General features: G+C 36.8%; 3 protein-coding genes across 5 annotated transcripts; all 3 read right to left on the bottom strand.

The window, feature by feature from the left end:
• LOC109725160 lies at positions 4,532 to 5,714 on the bottom strand. Its single transcript, XM_020254247.1, has 2 exons — positions 5,650 to 5,714; positions 4,532 to 5,564 (listed from the first exon to the last, which is right to left on the bottom strand). The coding sequence occupies exon 2, from the start codon at positions 5,553 to 5,555 to the stop codon at positions 4,545 to 4,547; it is 1,011 nt and encodes a 336-aa protein (XP_020109836.1). The 5' UTR covers positions 5,556 to 5,564; positions 5,650 to 5,714; the 3' UTR covers positions 4,532 to 4,544.
• Positions 8,795 to 11,381, bottom strand: LOC109725235 (triosephosphate isomerase, chloroplastic-like). Its single transcript, XM_020254337.1, has 7 exons — positions 11,343 to 11,381; positions 11,232 to 11,250; positions 10,949 to 11,072; positions 10,494 to 10,578; positions 10,228 to 10,360; positions 9,952 to 10,125; positions 8,795 to 8,883 (listed from the first exon to the last, which is right to left on the bottom strand). Exons 1-7 carry the CDS (start codon positions 11,379 to 11,381, stop codon positions 8,795 to 8,797), a joined length of 663 nt encoding a protein of 220 aa, XP_020109926.1.
• On the bottom strand, positions 10,980 to 16,417 carry LOC109724953 (cell division cycle 20.3, cofactor of APC complex-like). 3 transcript variants are annotated; one of them, XR_002220126.1, is made up of 12 exons: positions 16,318 to 16,417; positions 16,122 to 16,235; positions 15,814 to 15,996; positions 15,035 to 15,304; positions 14,261 to 14,363; positions 13,834 to 14,150; positions 13,571 to 13,720; positions 13,297 to 13,446; positions 12,435 to 12,461; positions 11,559 to 11,628; positions 11,343 to 11,442; positions 10,980 to 11,072 (listed from the first exon to the last, which is right to left on the bottom strand). XR_002220126.1 is itself a non-coding variant. In XM_020253952.1 (11 exons), the coding sequence occupies exons 1-10, from the start codon at positions 16,318 to 16,320 to the stop codon at positions 11,586 to 11,588; spliced, it is 1,353 nt and encodes a 450-aa protein (XP_020109541.1). In that variant the 5' UTR covers positions 16,321 to 16,417; the 3' UTR covers positions 10,980 to 11,072; positions 11,559 to 11,585. The 3 variants fall into 3 exon arrangements, 1 of the variants encoding a protein (XP_020109541.1); XR_002220125.1 differs by having other exon boundaries at positions 13,304 to 13,446; XM_020253952.1 differs by lacking the exon at positions 11,343 to 11,442 and having other exon boundaries at positions 13,304 to 13,446.

The following is a 17,937-nucleotide window of genomic DNA, read 5'->3' as shown; positions in this document are numbered from 1 at the left end:
GCGGTTAGAATGATAATAGTCTCTTAGGGTTGAGTAAGTGGTTAGTTGAATAGTATGATCTAACGGGTGGAAATACTCAAGGAGGTAGATCTAACGACGGAAAGCTTACCAGCACCAAAGTACTTAATGCTTTAAAAAGCAATAGTCTCATTCCTAAATTTTTACAGAATTTAATCAACTTAATTAATTTTAATTAATTATAATTATTTAATTTGATAAAAAAAAATAAAATAAAGAATCGTTGAAGATGATTTAAGTTTGGTTTATCTAAAGTTAAATAGATTGACAAAAATTTTAGACTGCTTTGATTAATAAGTTGGAAAATTATTAAAAAATATATAAAATATTTTATGTATATCTATTTATTTATTTATTATATGATTATGTAATTTAGAGTGGGGAAATTTTATCACTCTATTTAGAAAAGTGATAAGATTCATAAGAATAACTATCATCTTCACATTACCAAATTCACGGAGAAAATATAACTGCATTAGTTACTTCTATACAAAACCAAACAAACTATGCAGCTACAAAAGCTGCATGTTTAACTACATGTACTTTTAATTATTCTATATTTATAGCTATATTCAACCAAATGGCCCCAAAGTTTAGAAAAATAAGATAAATTATTTACTGTATTTACGTATAATATATTATTCACCCTCTATTATCAAGCGTGGCGTCCATGTGAACAATATATGATCAATTTATTAGTGATATATTCTGAAACCAATCGATGACATAGGCTTGTGTACATATTATGTATTGTAACGACCTAGCCCACTAGCAATAATAACTCGTTGGGCCCAACCACCGGCCCAAAATGCTTTAGTCCGGTTATTATTACTAGTGTCTAAGTCTCTTATATACCCAATCACATCCCCAACTCCCCCCGTTAAGGCCCTGACATCCTCGTCGGTCCAATCACACACACACACAGCTCAAGATCACCAGGCGATATAAGACTCGTCGTCTTGCTAGCCTTGTCATCCAGACCCTGGTATAGCCGGTCGGTCATATTGTCATTCAGACTCCGGCATAGCCTATCATCTTGTCTTTCAGACCCTGGCTCAGCCGAGACTCGCCACACATTTCCGGCTGGTGAACTGGCTCTGATACCAAATATAACGACCCAGCCCACTAGCAATAATAACTCGTTGGGTCCAACAACCGGCCCAAAATGCTTAAGCCCAGTTATTATTACTAGTGTCTAAGTCTCTTATAAACCCAATGACAACCCCAACTCGTTGGGCCCAACCACCGGCCCAAAATGCTTAAGCCCAGTTATTATTACTAGTGTCTAAGTCTCTTATATACCCAATCACATTTCCATTCATATCCGATGTGGAATTATTGGGGTGTGACATGTATTTTCTTAATTATAAAGGGCAAATTTTATTCATATTTATTATTAGCAGTGTAATATATTTATATGAATCATTCGTTGAATCTTTGTTAAGAAAAAATATATATATTTCTAAGAGTTTGGAATTTGAAATATATATTTCTTTCTACAAGATTCTTAAACGCTCCTAACCATAGGAATATCATAAGGGCAATGATATTTTCAGATAGGCTGGTATATACGATACTTCTAAGTTGAGGTGATGAATTTCAAGTCATTAATGTAGTGACACTAAAAGTAAGTATACAAGTGTTTGTTAGCGAACATAAACACTGAACGTGACCATTTAGTTGAACAGTCACATTGTTCCATATTCGCCAGTGACTAGTTTTTTGCTACAGTTGTGTGAGGTACTTCTCGGACCTGAGACATCATGATTGCTTCATATATAAATTGCTACCGTTTGACTGTACTAATACTTAGATTCTAATTATTGGTCTATATATGGTACTGATTGGCTGTAATAGTTTATATAGAGAGGTATGTGAGTGCGCAATAAGGGATTCAACACTTTCAATATTGAGAAAGAACGTTCTATGTAGGCTATCAGACTCGACTCGGAAAACCCCTAGCCAAAATACATGGTGTGTGAAAAGAGTGTCCAGCTAAGTTATCATACTGAGCCGGTTTTTGAAATTCTAGTCATATGACCAAATAATAAAATTGACGAGTAACCATAACTTTGGTTCGATCGGAGCGTTGTGTGTTGAAAGGAATTAATCACATGGTAACTATTAGCGGAAAGGTTCGTTCTTCATTACCATTTTGGATTGCCGTGGTATACTGGTAGGTGTCACTCACGGATAGTGAGAAAAGTAAAAATAATTTAAATAAATTATTTTATAGATTAGAAGAGTTCTAATTCAATATTGAAGGGTTTGATTTGGACTTCACTAACGAATGATAATGGACTTATACGGTCACACACAATAGAAATTGTGTGCATCCAATATAACATATGAGTTACATGAGTATAATACACTAAACAATGTAGTGGAAATGGTGAAAAATTATTCTAATTAGAATATTATTTACAAAATATTTAATTCCTAATTAGATTAGAGAATAATTAAATATTTATATTTAAATCTAATCTAATTAGAATATTATCTCATAATAAATATGAATATCTAATTATAATTTAGTGGATAAGATCTAATTAAATTGAATTCATCAGAGAGAGATAAGAATTAATCCTATTATGAAATATTGGATAAGCTTCAATTAGTTACTAAATTGATAATTATGATAAGATCATAAGATCTAATTAGTTGCTAGATTGATGCTTATTCTAAGGCTTAATTTAGTTATCATTTGCCCAAACTCGAGGAGATATTAATTGCTTTTGATGGCCATACGGTTGCATTATTCATCTCTCTTTTTCTATATTATCTTTCGTGAATATTAGAATATCTCAGAACCGTCTTTGTAATCTGTGACTCACCTCTTCCATACGTGACTAATCGGAACCTCAGACAGTAGATCAAACAATCTTAATTGGTTCAAGGTGATGTAATCTAAACTTTAGATTCATTTAGTTTTAGATTAATTTTTATATTATAATATGAGAATGATCCGCTGGCACTGAATTGATTTTCACTTTTGGTTTATTCATATGTGATATGAATCTTGGTTTTTGAAAAATTTCAAAAGTGCAATATTAATTTTCCACTGCAATTCGAGTTTTGTGTTTTGTGCCTGATAAATTCTTACACATTTCTACAACTCAAGTTTATTTAGATTTGATTATGAAATAAAATATTTTAATAGCCCAGATGCAAAAACACTCCTAGATAGATGGACAGATAGACAGACAGATAGATAGATAGACGGACAGATAGCATTGAGGGTGCGTTTGGTTCGCATTATGAAAGACTACTAGGAATAAAAGATATCCGAGAATCTTATTCATATTCATTCTATTACTAAGAATGTAGAATTCGTGTGTTTGGTTCGCACGGTAATATTAATTAGCCATATTATTTAATATTACAAAAAATATACAATTAATTAATTAATTAATTAATTAATTTTAGATAATGTTACCAAAAGTTTCAACATCTTTTTAGAAAAAATGAAAAGAGTATAAGTTAGAGAGAGAGAGCATAATTAAAAAAATAAAAAGAAAAATATAGTTGAAATTAGAGGGAGTGAGAGAGTTGAAATTTTAGAAAGAGAGAGAGAGAGAAAGCTTAGTTTAGAGAGAGAAAAAAAAAGTTGAATTTTAGAGAGAAAAATAAGTTTAGAGAGAGATTTAAGGTTAGAGTGTAAAGAAAAATAGTATCAATTAGCCGGCGGGTAGGAAGAAAGAAAAAGATTAGACATATTATGATTACCCCAATCCATTAATATGAGGATACCCACCCTCCCTCAAGGAAATAAGATTAGTACTTTGGGGTGAATCTTATTCCCAAGTGAATCCAATATTACCAACTAGATTACTTAGTGTGTTTAGCCAAACATCGTCATATTTTTTTATTCTCATTAGATTAGTATGAATCTTTAAAAAATAGCGCGAACCAAACGCACCCTAAAAGGTAGAGTTGACCCTTCGAAACAAGGAAAGAAACATGATGTCTCTGAGATGATGTTGTAATACGTAGTGGATAAAAAATAACAAAAGGCAATGGATCCTATACCTGCTAGTACAGTTCATTAAGAACTTAATAGTTGGTATCTAAAATTTTAAGTTTAAAATATTAAGTTGTTTTATATTCTACAGTTCATTCCCAAAAAAACAAAAAAAGGAAATAAATGAACGACATAAATAACTTACTATCTTTCACTCAAGAAAATAAAATAATAGTAATAATAACAAAAGGGGAACAGAGGCGAAGGTATATATCTTATAAGTTATTTATTTTTGTTGGTAGCAAATTTTTATTATATTTGGCTAGCTAACATTTTGTATTTGTGAAATACATTTTGCCAATAATTAAGTGTATATATATATCTAATGTAAACAAAACAAGATCAAGAGGAGTTTGTCGTGTATCTTTATAATATTAACAACAGTATCATCATAACTCTAACCTCATTAATTGTTTGTTTAATCAATACAAACAACATAAAAGCTTTTTTAAAATCATCTTATATTCTTTCAAATTAAGAGAATTCCTTTCAATGACACATCAATTCATTCTATTTTCCAAGCGTAGAGATAGAAACAAAACTCCGAATTACCCCCGAAATTTCGCACCGAAGAAGAAGAGCAGTTGTTTTTGTCCGTGTCCGTGTTCGTACCAACTGTGCTAGCATGATCGCTTTCGCCGAAGTGTTCCTGCTTGGACGGCGGCTGCGGCTGCGGCTGCGGGTCGGGCGCGCCGGGCTTGAAGACGAACAGCCCGCTGCTGGACCCCGGCCCGCCGGCGAACAGCCAGTCGTGCACGTCCCAGAGCACCTGCACCGGGGACTCGTCGACGATCACCGTCTCGTTCCCGCGGAACTTCCACTGCAGGTTGCTGACCCGCACCAGCACCGCCCCGTCGATGCTGATCCACATCTCGGGCTCCCTCGGGCCGGAGATCGCGCTCTCGACGACAATGTCGTGCTCCTTCTTCCGCCCGTCGAACCGCGCCCGCGCCGCGAAGCTCTTCCGGCCGAACACGTTCTCCCGTTTCGACACCAGCACCGCGTCTTCCAAGCACGGCCTCGATTTCGTCCGCTTGTACGCGTCCTTATTGCCGTCGCCGACGAGCAAGATCACCTCCTCGTCGCACACCAGCGCGACGTAGTACCCGGCCGTCGGCTCGGGGCTCCCCGACCCGGAGAACTTCGCCGACCGCAGGTCCCAGAACACGTCGACGCGGCACTCCTCGTCGTCGTCGGCGACATCGAGCGATTTGTAGCCCTTCTTGCTCCAGAACGGCCACGGCTTCAGCTCGACCTTGCACGTCGACGCGCCGCCCTCGGGCCGCTCGACGGAGATCGCGAACGAGTGGTTGATCAGGCTCTTCGTCCACGCCACGGTCACGTGCCGCAGCACGCCCGCGATCTTCGCGCGGTAAATCGAGACCACTGAGCACTGCGCCGTCTTATTGTTGTTGTTGTTGTTGTTGTTGCCGTTGCCATTGCTGCCTGTTGGCTCGTCTGTCGCCGTCTTGTCGGCGGACGACGACGATGTCGGGTTGGCGGTTTGATCCTCCATTTTCTATCTCTGATAGTAAATAATTTATTAAAAATACGCACGAAAAAAATAGTTATATATTTTTGATGAAAAATTTGAATTGAAAATTGTGTACCGATATTGTTATTATTATAAAGATGATGATGCAGAATAATTGATCATTAATTAACATAAAGAGAAATGAAGAAAAAAATGGTTCAAGAGAGGAACGAAGGAAGAAGAGGCAAAATTTTTCCTTTTTTTTTTTTTTTTTTTTTTTTTTTTTTTTTTGGTTACTTTGTATGTGAGAAAAATAAGGAGAGACCATGTCAAGTTGGTTACAAAACAGAGAAACTATTGCGTGCACCCGATGCATCTCTATATTCATGCACCATGCACAATATTTTTAATTTGAGAATATTGATATATATTTAAATTATTTTATAGAATTTTTTATACTGAATTGTATACAACATACTGGTTTCTTTTTAATCCGTAAAGATAAATGATGCATTTGAATTTTAAAATTAAAGAGTAATTAACTAACTCAAATCATATGAATTAAATTAAAAAGAGTAAACAGCAAAATCAAAATTTTTTAAATATAAGATAAATCAAATTAAAAGGGGTAAAACTGGTAATTCCCAGATGTACACGGGGTGCAGGTAATAATTTCTTACAATAACAGTTGTCCTGTAAGTCGGTTGCCAACGGATGGTCCCTATTAAATCAGAATTTTTTACTTCGTGATTTATTTAATTGGCATATTGAAAAGAACATTTGAGCGTGGACCAAGCGCATTAATTTTATATAATAAAATATTGATTAAATTGGAAAGAATAATAATACATAATCCATTCATTTAGTTCGGCTAGCTACTGTGTTATTAATAGCACCAAACACTTTAGTGCTATCAAATTTTTCGTCGTTAGATATACTCTTTTAACCATTTTCATCCGTTAGATTATATTATTCAACGGACCACCCACTCAATCCCAGGAGACTACTACCATTCTAACCGCACATCCCTCCATCCAAAGGCAAAAAATTTAATAGCACCAACGACTTGGTACCGCATGTATGTATTTTTGTGATTGGAGTGAAAAACCCGTCCCATTAGCTAAGGGGATAAGGAGATAATTAAGAAGCCCTTATCTTAAGTCTTTTAGTCTTAATGTATATATATATATATATATATATATATATATATATATATATATATATATATATATATATATCGTCATGGGAATGATTAATTAACTAGACCTGCACAAATCCAGCCCCATGCATCTCCCAATATATGATATCGCAAGTTCAGTTGAGATATGATTTGCTTCTATTTATGTTCGTTTACGTGCCATTTTGACCTTTTATTTGCATATATGACCTTACATTTATTTAGAAATTAGGGCTCAATCCATTATAAATCTCACTTTTGACTCGGTTTTGTTTATACGCGCTCAAAAAATAAGGTTGGAGACTCAATCCCAGTATATAATCCATTAGTTATCAAAGAAAGAAAAGTAATAAGCTGTTGCAAAATTTCTCAGAAATGTAGATGTTGCACTTTAGCCTTCTCCTGCTTGGGTATTTGAATTTCTTGGTTCCTGCAATAATTTCTTTTATTCCAAGTGCATGCTTGGTACCAGGTCATTAATTGCACACACTAAGAACAGCTAGGGCATGTTTTGTATACTTATTTTTAAGAGGCAATTGTTTATATACTCCTGAAAAATTTCCGACTTTTCAATTTACCTTTCTTAGAAGGCTAATATTAAAAATATCTTTTCTACGTTCCAAACTATTTCTAATATATCTCTAGAGTTAATATTTATTAATGAACTATGTTATCTCTATAAAATTACTATTTTGCCCTTTCAAATATACCCTTCCATCATCACTGACTTTCTTATTTGCCTTTAAAGTTAGGGACACAAAAAATATTAACTTTTGATCTTTTTCAATATATCCCTCTACTGTCACCAACATTTCTTATTTGCCCTTAAGGACAAAATTGATATTTTAATTTTTTTTAACTGTGGTAGATGTTTAACTCACGTTTAACCCAAGTTAACTTAACAGAAAATAACTGCGGGGGTATTTTGCAATAACGGTGGAACATATGAGGAGTATTTTAGAAAAAAAAAAAAAGTAGGGATAAATCGAATATTTTCACACATATAAGGGATATATAGACAATTATCCGTATTTTTAACTATAGAATCAGAATATGATTCATTGATTCTGATAGTTGTTGTTTATTTTACAGAAATTGAATTTCGATTTTTATTCCGGTTGGAAATGAAAATGGCCAAATCCATTATGACCCAATCTTGCTTTAATTTTCAGATTAATCCGTTCCAAAATAAATTATTCAAAATTCTCTCTCACAATAGTTTCCCCCTGCACTTCCTTTATCACTATTCTTTTTCCTAATCAAAATCCTCTTTCAAAACTTCGAATTTTCGTTCTGATAATGGACCAAATATTTTTCAATGATTCATCATTCCATTTCTCATTCCAAAACAATCCAACCCCCTAATTCTCTTCCCTATAAAAGAGAAATAAAAAATAAAGAAACTATTTCGTTAATTTTGGATCATCCAAACTAGTCACATCCATATGGTGCTGCTGCAAAAGAGCTAAATTGCTATTTACAAAACAGATCCATCAGAATCCTATCAAACTTATAGTATATATACACTCAAATCAGACTCAATGTATCCTCGGATAAATTACTCAATAATTTCATAATAACACTATCATTAGAGAGGGCTATAGAAAGAAAGGTGTTGCACGCAACAAAAGCAGTGATCCAACAATTCAGAGCTTAATTGGTATGTCATCATTAGATCGAAAGAAATTATTGCACACACCAAATCAAATTTAAATCATTCCAAATGTTATACCTGATCAGACTGGACAGAGAATTCTGATAAACGTCCTCCGATCAATCGAGGAAAAATTATTGTCAATTGTCCCTCAGTTATAGAAATAATAATAATGAGTACAAAATGTCTTATTCTATAGATGGTTACAGGAGGAAAAATTATTATTGATTGTCCCTCAGTTATAGAAATAATAATAATGAGTACAAAATGTCTTATTCTATAGATGGTTACAGGAGGAAAAATTATTATTGATTGTCCCTCAGTTATAGAAATAATAATAATGAGTACAAAATGTCTTATTCTATAGATGGTTACAAAATTAGCAAAAATAACTAATGACCAATAATACAGAAATGCTCGCAGACATTCAGATTGGCTGCTTTTCCGATCTTATTCATGGTATCCAGAGATCAGAAGGATCATCAAGCAGCAACTTTCTTCGAGGTCACCGAGTTCACAATAGTGGCAAACTCCGGGCCCTGCACAAACACGGGAAGACATTTGAATAGGCGAACTTCTAGGTGTCAAATTTCTGGTATTATGGCATAATCTCATGAGAAAAATGAATCAATTATGGCACCAAACTCAGCAGGAACACCATAAAAACAAAGGAAATTAGTAACACAGATGGCGAGATTTTGACAATAATTAGTTCCAATTTGTGAGACAAAAGGTAACACGAAAACATTGGAAATAAGTGTACTTCTTTTTTAAATAAGAGAGCTGAGCATCATTAAAATCTTGTTATATCTAACTTATTAATATCTTAGTCTTAATAAAATTATATTAATGTGGAATAAAACTATATTAAAGAAGATGTTGTGCTTCTCAGAATGCTAAATTCTAGTGAACTGAAGGCCACCTCCAAATTTTCAGAATTTGAGCGCACTCTGAAGTCTATGAAGTTACATTCTAATTTAATTAAGCTGTGAATCACTATAAAGGATGAGGTAAGATCAAGATTAATTTGGTGCTACATTACAATACCTTCAATGAGGCCCCTCCGACAAGAAATGCATCGATATCTTTTGTTTTGCAAGCTCCGCACAATTGCTCCCATTTACTGAACCTGTTAATAGAAGCATAAATTATCGCTCGGTTCATTATACAACAAGTATAATGTTAGCGTAGCATAGAAAGCAAGCAAAGAAGACACATATCACACTATTGACTCAAGTTTATATGCATCGTGAATTTCAACATAGGTATGGAAAGGGAAAGGTTGATGAACATTCCTTTCATATTCCTTGGAATACTAATACTACTGGTAAGTTACTTTTTCATTGGCTTGTGTATCGTGCCTTGAATGTAAGATGTTTCAGGAGCAAATAAGTATCACTTTTAAGGCTTTTTGGGCGAAAGACACTGATAATCATGCTTGCAAAAAAATGGTACTCAAAAAGTTTCTGGATTGCTTCGGACATTAAAATTAACAAACTAACATGAATACCTAAAATTTTAGAATAAAGTGGGTATTCTAAATATAACTTTCTCACCTTATAGAATATGCACTGACAGAGATAAAGAAAGAGAGATGGTAGACTTACCTCCATAGATAATACGAGTAGCAGAAGCAACCTCAGGCGAAATGTTCTTTTTCAGCCAATCGCAGACAGCAACATGCACTTCCTGAGCCTGCAGGGGAGTGGCCACTTTTCCGGTGCCAATAGCCCAAACAGGCTCGTATGCAATAACAACATCTGTCCAGCTTGAGATACTATCTGAACAATAACTCAAAAGGCGTGTATGAGAATTGATTTTCATTTAAATTTTTTTTTTCACTAAAGACGAGCTACTTCACAATAAAATTACAAAATCATTACCTGCAAAAGCCTTCAACTGCTGAAAAGAGATCTCGAAAGTGTTCCCTGCTTCCCTTTCTTCCAGCTTCTCTCCTATACAGGCAATAACCTTAAGATTCTGACTCAAGGCATACGCAGCCTTCTTACCAATAAACTGCAAATAGAAAAAGCCTCACCATATTATGACCACTTCAAATATCTTAGCACCTAACGATATTGACTTGTATGTTTAGATTGTTACAATGCGGGCTGTATATGAGAAAAGAGTAGTGTTCAGGATAGCGTACCTCATTATCTTCACCAATAATATGCCTGCGCTCAGAATGACCCAGAATAACCCACTTGCAGCCAACATCGATCAGTTGCTCAGCACTGGAAGTAACAAAGATTGCATATGGATAAACTATTAAGTAATTCAAGAAATTGAAAGTCAATGTTGTTGTTTCAGGTAAATGAAGAGGAAAAAAAAATTTTCGAATCTAGTGTTAGTTCGCAAATTACAGATAGTTTGATGAATAAAAAATATGTTAGAACCTATAGATAGAAATTATGGACCACAGATAGTTTGATGAATAAAAAATATGTTAGAACCTATAGATAGAAATTATGGACCACATATCCATAAGTAGGTGCAATACTGGGATATAAATTAAGAAAGAGCAAAGTAAAAATTTAATTCTTGGTGCATTCCAGTAAAAGTTCCAGTAGAAGTACAATTTAGATAAGTTTAACAGGTTTTTACCTGATTTCTCCAGTAAAAGCTCCACCTTTTCCAACCCAAGCATTTTGAGCAGATATCTCAACACGATCAGTCAGTGAAGACTTGACCTGGTCAATATATACGAATGGAGGTGCTACGACAGCATCTGCATTACCACCGTAAAACAGAGACCTAAGAAATCTTGTAAAACCAAGCATGCAAATGAACAAAGGAAAAAAAAAAAGCAGAACGCAAATAACTCTTTCTTGGTACAATCGAGAGCTTAAAGACCAAATTTGAGACCTAGATACTAAAATGAACATACTATATCTAATGTATGTAGCCTACAACCAAAAAAAGCTAAAACAGAGGGAGAGTCAAAGAGTTTGAAACGAAGTAATGCTCTGTTCAGTCAATATGCAGTGGGATGATAAACCTGGAATGTGCTTATAAAAGTTGAACAATTGGGGGTCATTCTCCGTTTGTATGGTATTTTGCTGCTATACGTGTGACACTGTGTCCATGTGCGTACGCACCTGAAAAGTCAAGAATGTTTTTTTAATTTTCGTATGCTACAAAAGAAATAAAGCGATACAGATGAAAATAGGAACTTCATTTGATAGGGACAAGAAGAAGCAGCTGATAATCATACCAACATCATTTTCCAATGTAGCTCCATTCAAATCAGAGATGAGTTTGCTGATAGAGTCCTTTGTTCCATTCTAAACACACAATAATATATCAACTAGTCAATTAGGTATATACAAAAAAATTAAAGAAAAGGGTATGACAAATGACCAACAAGTTGAAAGATGAAAGCGTAAAGATGATGTCACAGTTCAACAGCCTTTATGATCACTTTACCAGGTTCCAAAGTGTGAACATGGAAAGAACAATATGAAAATGATGTGAAATGTAGTAAAACCGGCAGTAAAAGCAGTCAGAGGTAACCATGCAATGAAGTCTGCGTATTCTCATTCTTATGGCATGATGGAGAATCCATTGTCATTCGTTGAAGAGTTGGCTTTCTTCAGTTACCCTATAACATAAAACATTCTGAACAGTCCCTCCCCCCACCCCCATGTGTGTCTATGATGTGTGTGTGTGTGTAAACCCGTCTACAGGTATCCCCCATTTACTCTCTCCCTCTCTCCCTCCTCCCCCCGCCCATATATTCTCTTTCTCTTTCTCCATGTGTGTCTGTGAGGTGCATGCATATAAACCCGTCAATGGATGTTCCATGTATGTTCACATACAAGTACCATATGATATTAGCGTAGCCTAAAGAAAGGACCAATAACAGAAAGGACATCAATCTTCATACATAGAGCTAAGCATATCTGCTGAGCATTTCAGAGTTAACTTGCAAAATACTTCAACTCTTTCAGTTAACAAGCTGGTTTCTTGCTCCTACTATCACAGAATCCACAATATCCCTTCCCTACCCGACCCCTCTTGATGAAACTGTATCATTGGCACTTAGAGCAGTAGGAAGAGAAAATATTGTAAAGCAAGACAAAGTACTCACGCATTTCCAGTTGCCTCCAACGAAAAACTGCACAAAAAAAAGGGGATAGAAAGGCATTAGAGAGCATACAACAGAGAAAAATTAGGCAAGTCATCTACATTGTGACAATTTAGGTGGATTGGCATAAACAACCATTTATATATCATAGCACATGAGAACCAAGATGAAAATATTGCTCCAGACGAGAGCATGTGTTCAGCATCGGCAGCATTGAAACAGGGCATAAGACAGCCTCTCAAGCACAATCTCATTCAAAGGGCCGAACACAATAGTCAAATAACTGAAGTAAGACCCAACAAATAACATGATCCGCACCTCCAGCTACAAGAAGTAAATTATATATAAGTATTTAGTTCATTATTATCAGATCATCCTGTTGGGCCTCTACTGTTTGTTGTTAATGGCCAAGTATACTTATATCTTAAACACTGCAGAAAGGTTATCTTACTTTTAACAGTTTTCACCAACTTTAACACTAAGATATCAGATTTATAACCAATTCATTTAGACAATGTTGGCTTTGCCAGGAAATCAGAAAATTTGTGGTTATTGATCAAGAACCATGATCATCTGAAGCTGTAAATATAAAATCATATTGAGTCCAAATATTAGAGAGTTATTGCACAAACTCTGTCTATTGAGACAAAAGGAGCAGATCAGAGGATATGAAAATTCTGTAAGAGAGCAAACAAGGTGTTATTTTATTTCCAAAAAATTGGTGGTACAACTCAAAATATTACACAATTTCCTGAAGCTGATGTGTATGTATAAACATGGGGGGGGGGGGGGGGGGGGGGATAAACTCTTGCTAAATTAGTGCGGGTGCGGATAAACTCTTGCTAAATTAGTGCGGGTGCTAAACCTATCACCTTATGTGCATCCTATTCAACGACAGGATGCTATCGCTGCCATCGTTTGCCGCTCTCGAAGAGTTGCAAGGCGGCTCGAACACCTTCCAGAAACAGATGCTTTCGTCCGCTGCAGCCGACACAACCGTCGTACCATCCGGACTCTGCATCAGCGGACGTAATATCACGTTAAGAGCATTGAAAGAGAAACATATAAATAATGAAGTTTTTTTCTAATGAAACTATGATAGGCAAAGCATGGTGTTTTCTTTTTGTTATTGTTTAAACCTGTGTGAGGTGCAGAACTCTGGAAGTATGCCCTTTCAAATCGGCAATTCTCGACATCGAAGGGTACGACCACAAAGTCAGCTGATTTTGGTCGTAACCATGGGCACTCAAAATCTCCTTCTGGTGCCTGTTCCACTCCAATGCACAAACCTGTTCAGTAAACATCAAGGAATCAGAACAGTTAGTTGCTGTTAAATTGATTCAACTATGGAAAAAGGCTTGAATGAGGAAACTATTGCTATAAAGGGGAGGATGAACTTTGCCTGAGAAGAAGTCTCTATACTAGCAGTGCACTTCCCTTCCCATGTATTCCAGATCTTAATGCAGCGATCGGCAGCCCCGCCGCCAGAAGCAAGAACGTTCGACTTATGAGGACACCAAGCTAGGGCTCTTACGGCCGCGTTATGGTCAGTAAACCTATGGAGGTACTTCGAGGATCTCATGTTTAAGGATTCCCACACACAGACAAGGTTGTCGTTCCCTCCGCTGGCAAGCTGTCTTCCACCTTCTGACCATCTCAGGCCGCATACCTCGTTAGAGTGCCCGCGAAATCGGGACACAGGTTTGCGGTGTGATCTCACTGCGAGAGGTAATTCGGTAAGCATTGGATATAATCAAAAACAGAAAAATAGAGGTCGATAATGCGTTTGGACTATTCATGGGACGTGATAAAATAAGTGAGTTATATACCATCATGGTTGATGATGGAGCAATCACGGCTCCCTGATGTCAAAATGTGGCGATTCCATGAAAGGCTTCCTACTCTTCTCTTGTGCCCTTCGAACGTTCTAACCTGTGTTGCAAATGTAAACAAGTCTCAAAAGTTATTTCCTCCTATTCAAAGAGAAAAAAATTCTCTTGATTTTATGCAATATAAATGGAGCATATAGAAGGTAAACACCTGACAAATATATTAAAAAGAAAGAAAAACTATACAAGAACTACTAATTCAACACAACACCGTAGACAGGAGAACAAAAGGTGCAAAAAAAAACTGGCAGTACAAACGAAGAACTCAAATTTCCTGAGTTCAAAAGATCCAGAATACTAAATGCTGCAACAAGTGCTAGCACTACATTAACAAAAAGAAAGGCTACAGCATCTCAAACTAATAAAGGATTGAGAAAAACTAAACCGCACAGCAGCAACTAACTCTGAAAACTCACAGGAAGATCATCCAGGCTCTACTCAAACACATGCGACTTACTTGGGGAGGTTTGATTCAAAACAGATGCGAACTTTCTTAAAAATTGAGTTCCCAAGATAACTTTTGAAGCAATTATCAGGCTAAACCAATCAAGTAACATCCAAATATTTAACTTCCCTCATTCTAAGGAAAATGTGTAGCGTTCGCTGTTGATAAATATGCTATTTCCCGTTGATCATCAAATATTCAAAGCCAATAAAACTGTTACTAAAGTTGGAAACACAGAACAAATGATACTAAGGGAAATTCTCATATACCTGCTGGAAGGTCAGAGCATCCCAGAGCTCAATTTGAGATGTAGCGTATCCGATGGCCAACTTCTTCCCGTCATCACACCATGAAACGCTAGTTGGGTAATTCTCCTCCTCATCCGCCGACAGGAGCAGTTGCACCTCATCAGTGTCGGCTTTCCATAGGTAAACCGAAGGGCCCGATGCAACAGCCAAAATGTTCTCCTTTCCCCAGTCCATTATGTTCAGATAGTAGTCATCAATCAGGCCCGGCGCTTCCAGTATCTTATCTGCAGACTGTTCCAGAGTTCAGTACCAACAGCTAAATTATGAACCAGTTCCAAGAAAAAAGCATTGTAATTTAATTGACAATGGAAGCATATGCAATGTAGATTCATTTATAACATTCAGATGTCTAGTGCTTAGGAGAAAATCATACAAAACATCCTTAGTGAAAAAAGTTTCTTCACATAATTACATATTCTTATGACGCAACTAGATTCAAGTTACAAACTCAGCCATTAGCTTTTAATGAGAAGAAAATTTTGGGTAACTTAATCAAAATTTCTATCTGACAATATTTGGAATATCTCAACAGTTTCGATCGCAATCCTTCCGTCAGGGCAAACCGTTCTGTCGAGTGCCTCTCTCAGATCAACACAAATAAACAACGAAAATGAAGAAAACCAAACAATGGTGGTCACGCTTCCAATTGAATGCGCCAGAAAAATGTGGATTTTCTACAGAAATAGCAAGGACAATGGAAGCGTAATCGAAAGAGGCGTCGGGCGAATGAAGTAAAGTACCGATGGAACATGGCGGATTGGGCCGAAATATCTCGCAAGATCGCGCTCCTCTTGCATCATCTCGTCCACAAGCAGACTCCGCCTGGAATTCCTCGTGCTCGGGCTCCAGAACGGAAGCATCCTGAACGGCCTCCCTTCGGAATCCAGCGTCAGATTCTCCTCCAACATCCTCCTATACACCTCCTGCCACAATAACAGGGACCAAGAAACCAAAAACCAAGAACCAAAAGATCCAACTTTAATACGAAGATCGGAAACCAGGAAACCCTAGAACATTGGAAGAAAGAAAGATGAACACGATCAAACACCTTCGGGGTCAAGACCGAGGACCGCTCCGCCGGTTTCTTGGTTCTCCCCTCGAGAAGAGACGATCGCGCGCGGTCGAGATCCATGAGGCTCCGAGTAGGAATAAATCGATCACCCTGAACAAGAATTCAGGGTTTCAGATGAGATAGCGAGGGGGAGGGAGAGAGAGAGATAGAGAGAGAGAGGGGTAGCGCTCACCATTAATGAGCCTTTGGATCGATCGGAAGAGAGAGAGAGAGAGAGAGAGAGAGAGAGAGAGAGAGAGAGAGCGCCTTTGGATCGATCGGAAGAGAGAGAGAGAGAGAGAGAGAGAGAGTGAGAGAGAGAGCGCCTTTGGATCGATCGGAAGAGAGAGAGAGAGAGAGAGAGAGAGAGTGAGAGAGAGAGCGCCTTTGGATCGATCGGAAGAGAGAGAGAGAGAGAGAGAGAGAGAGTGAGAGAGAGAGCGCCTTTGGATCGATCGGAAGAGAGAGAGAGAGAGAGAGAGAGAGAGTGAGAGAGAGAGCGCCTTTGGATCGATCGGAAGAGAGAGAGAGAGAGAGAGAGAGAGAGTGAGAGAGAGAGCGCCTTTGGATCGATCGGAAGAGAGAGAGAGAGAGAGAGAGAGAGAGTGAGAGAGAGAGCGCCTTTGGATCGATCGGAAGAGAGAGAGAGAGAGAGAGAGAGAGAGAGAGATGAGAAACATGCAAAGAGGGTAGGGTTATTATATTAGCGCGCGGGGGAGCGAGGCGCTGGCGCAGGCGCGCGCGCGAGCGAAGTCGCGGGGCGCGAGCGGGCGCAGGTGCGGGACGCGAGCGGGCGCGGGTCCAGGAGCATACTTGTACACAAACTGTGCTCTATCTGCCGTTCACTTATTACACATGTCAATCTCAACCGCTCAGATGTCGCAGCATTTTCTCTTTATTGTATTTTTAGACGGTGGGGATTCAAAGATTTGATGAAATGGACGGATGATGAAGGGTGCTGCAGAATATGTAAGGATGAACCTGGTTTAGAGAATAAGCTTACTTTCTTGCGGGGCCCGCTTATCACGTGGAGATGCCTTAAATCATATCACCGTTAAAATAGGGAGGAAATATGCGGACGCGCGATCCGATATACCAGCCGTCCGATTTGCGAAACCGGGGAAGATGATGATGGACGGCTGAGATGAACCGAGAAGGGTTGTAGTATTAAAACTTGCATGGACTAAGGAAAATTTTGAATTTCGGTTTTTAATTTATTTGATTTAAATTGTTCGATGGCACTTTATCTTTAAAATATTAGTAATTTTTTTACTTTAATACATTTATAGTTGCGAAAATTATATAAAATATATGCCAGCTAAACCTGTAAGATAAATATTGTATTCAAATATTGTATTCAAATATTGAAGTCAAAATATCGTTAACTAGTTAAAATAAAACAAATTGAAGGATTGGTTTGCAAAATTAAAATTTTAAAATATTAGATTATCGATTCAAAATAATTTATAGTTTAAGTAAGTTTTGTACGTTTTTTTACCAAATTCCGAGCTAGCCGAAAATACTTCTAATATATAACACCTATTTCTTTGTGCTATGGACTCATTTTTTTATATTCAGATACTTTTCGAAAATCAATATTATTAGGTATGATCTACCACTTTTGAAGTTCTTAGATAATGAATATTGTAATTTTTTAAAATTATTTACATTGTGATCAAACAATTTCAATAGTAATAATTTTAATAGTCCATATGAGATGTTTTCTTGCTCAATGATGTTGACAAATCCAAAATGATTGCATTGTTTTTTAAAAAAATTAATTGTTAAGAACAAAATCTATAAATCCAGTTCC

The sequence above is a fragment of the Ananas comosus genome, linkage group 19 (assembly GCF_001540865.1).
Source record: "Ananas comosus cultivar F153 linkage group 19, ASM154086v1, whole genome shotgun sequence".
Taxonomy (NCBI): domain Eukaryota; kingdom Viridiplantae; phylum Streptophyta; class Magnoliopsida; order Poales; family Bromeliaceae; genus Ananas; species Ananas comosus.
This window is presented reverse-complemented; position numbering and strand designations above follow the sequence as displayed.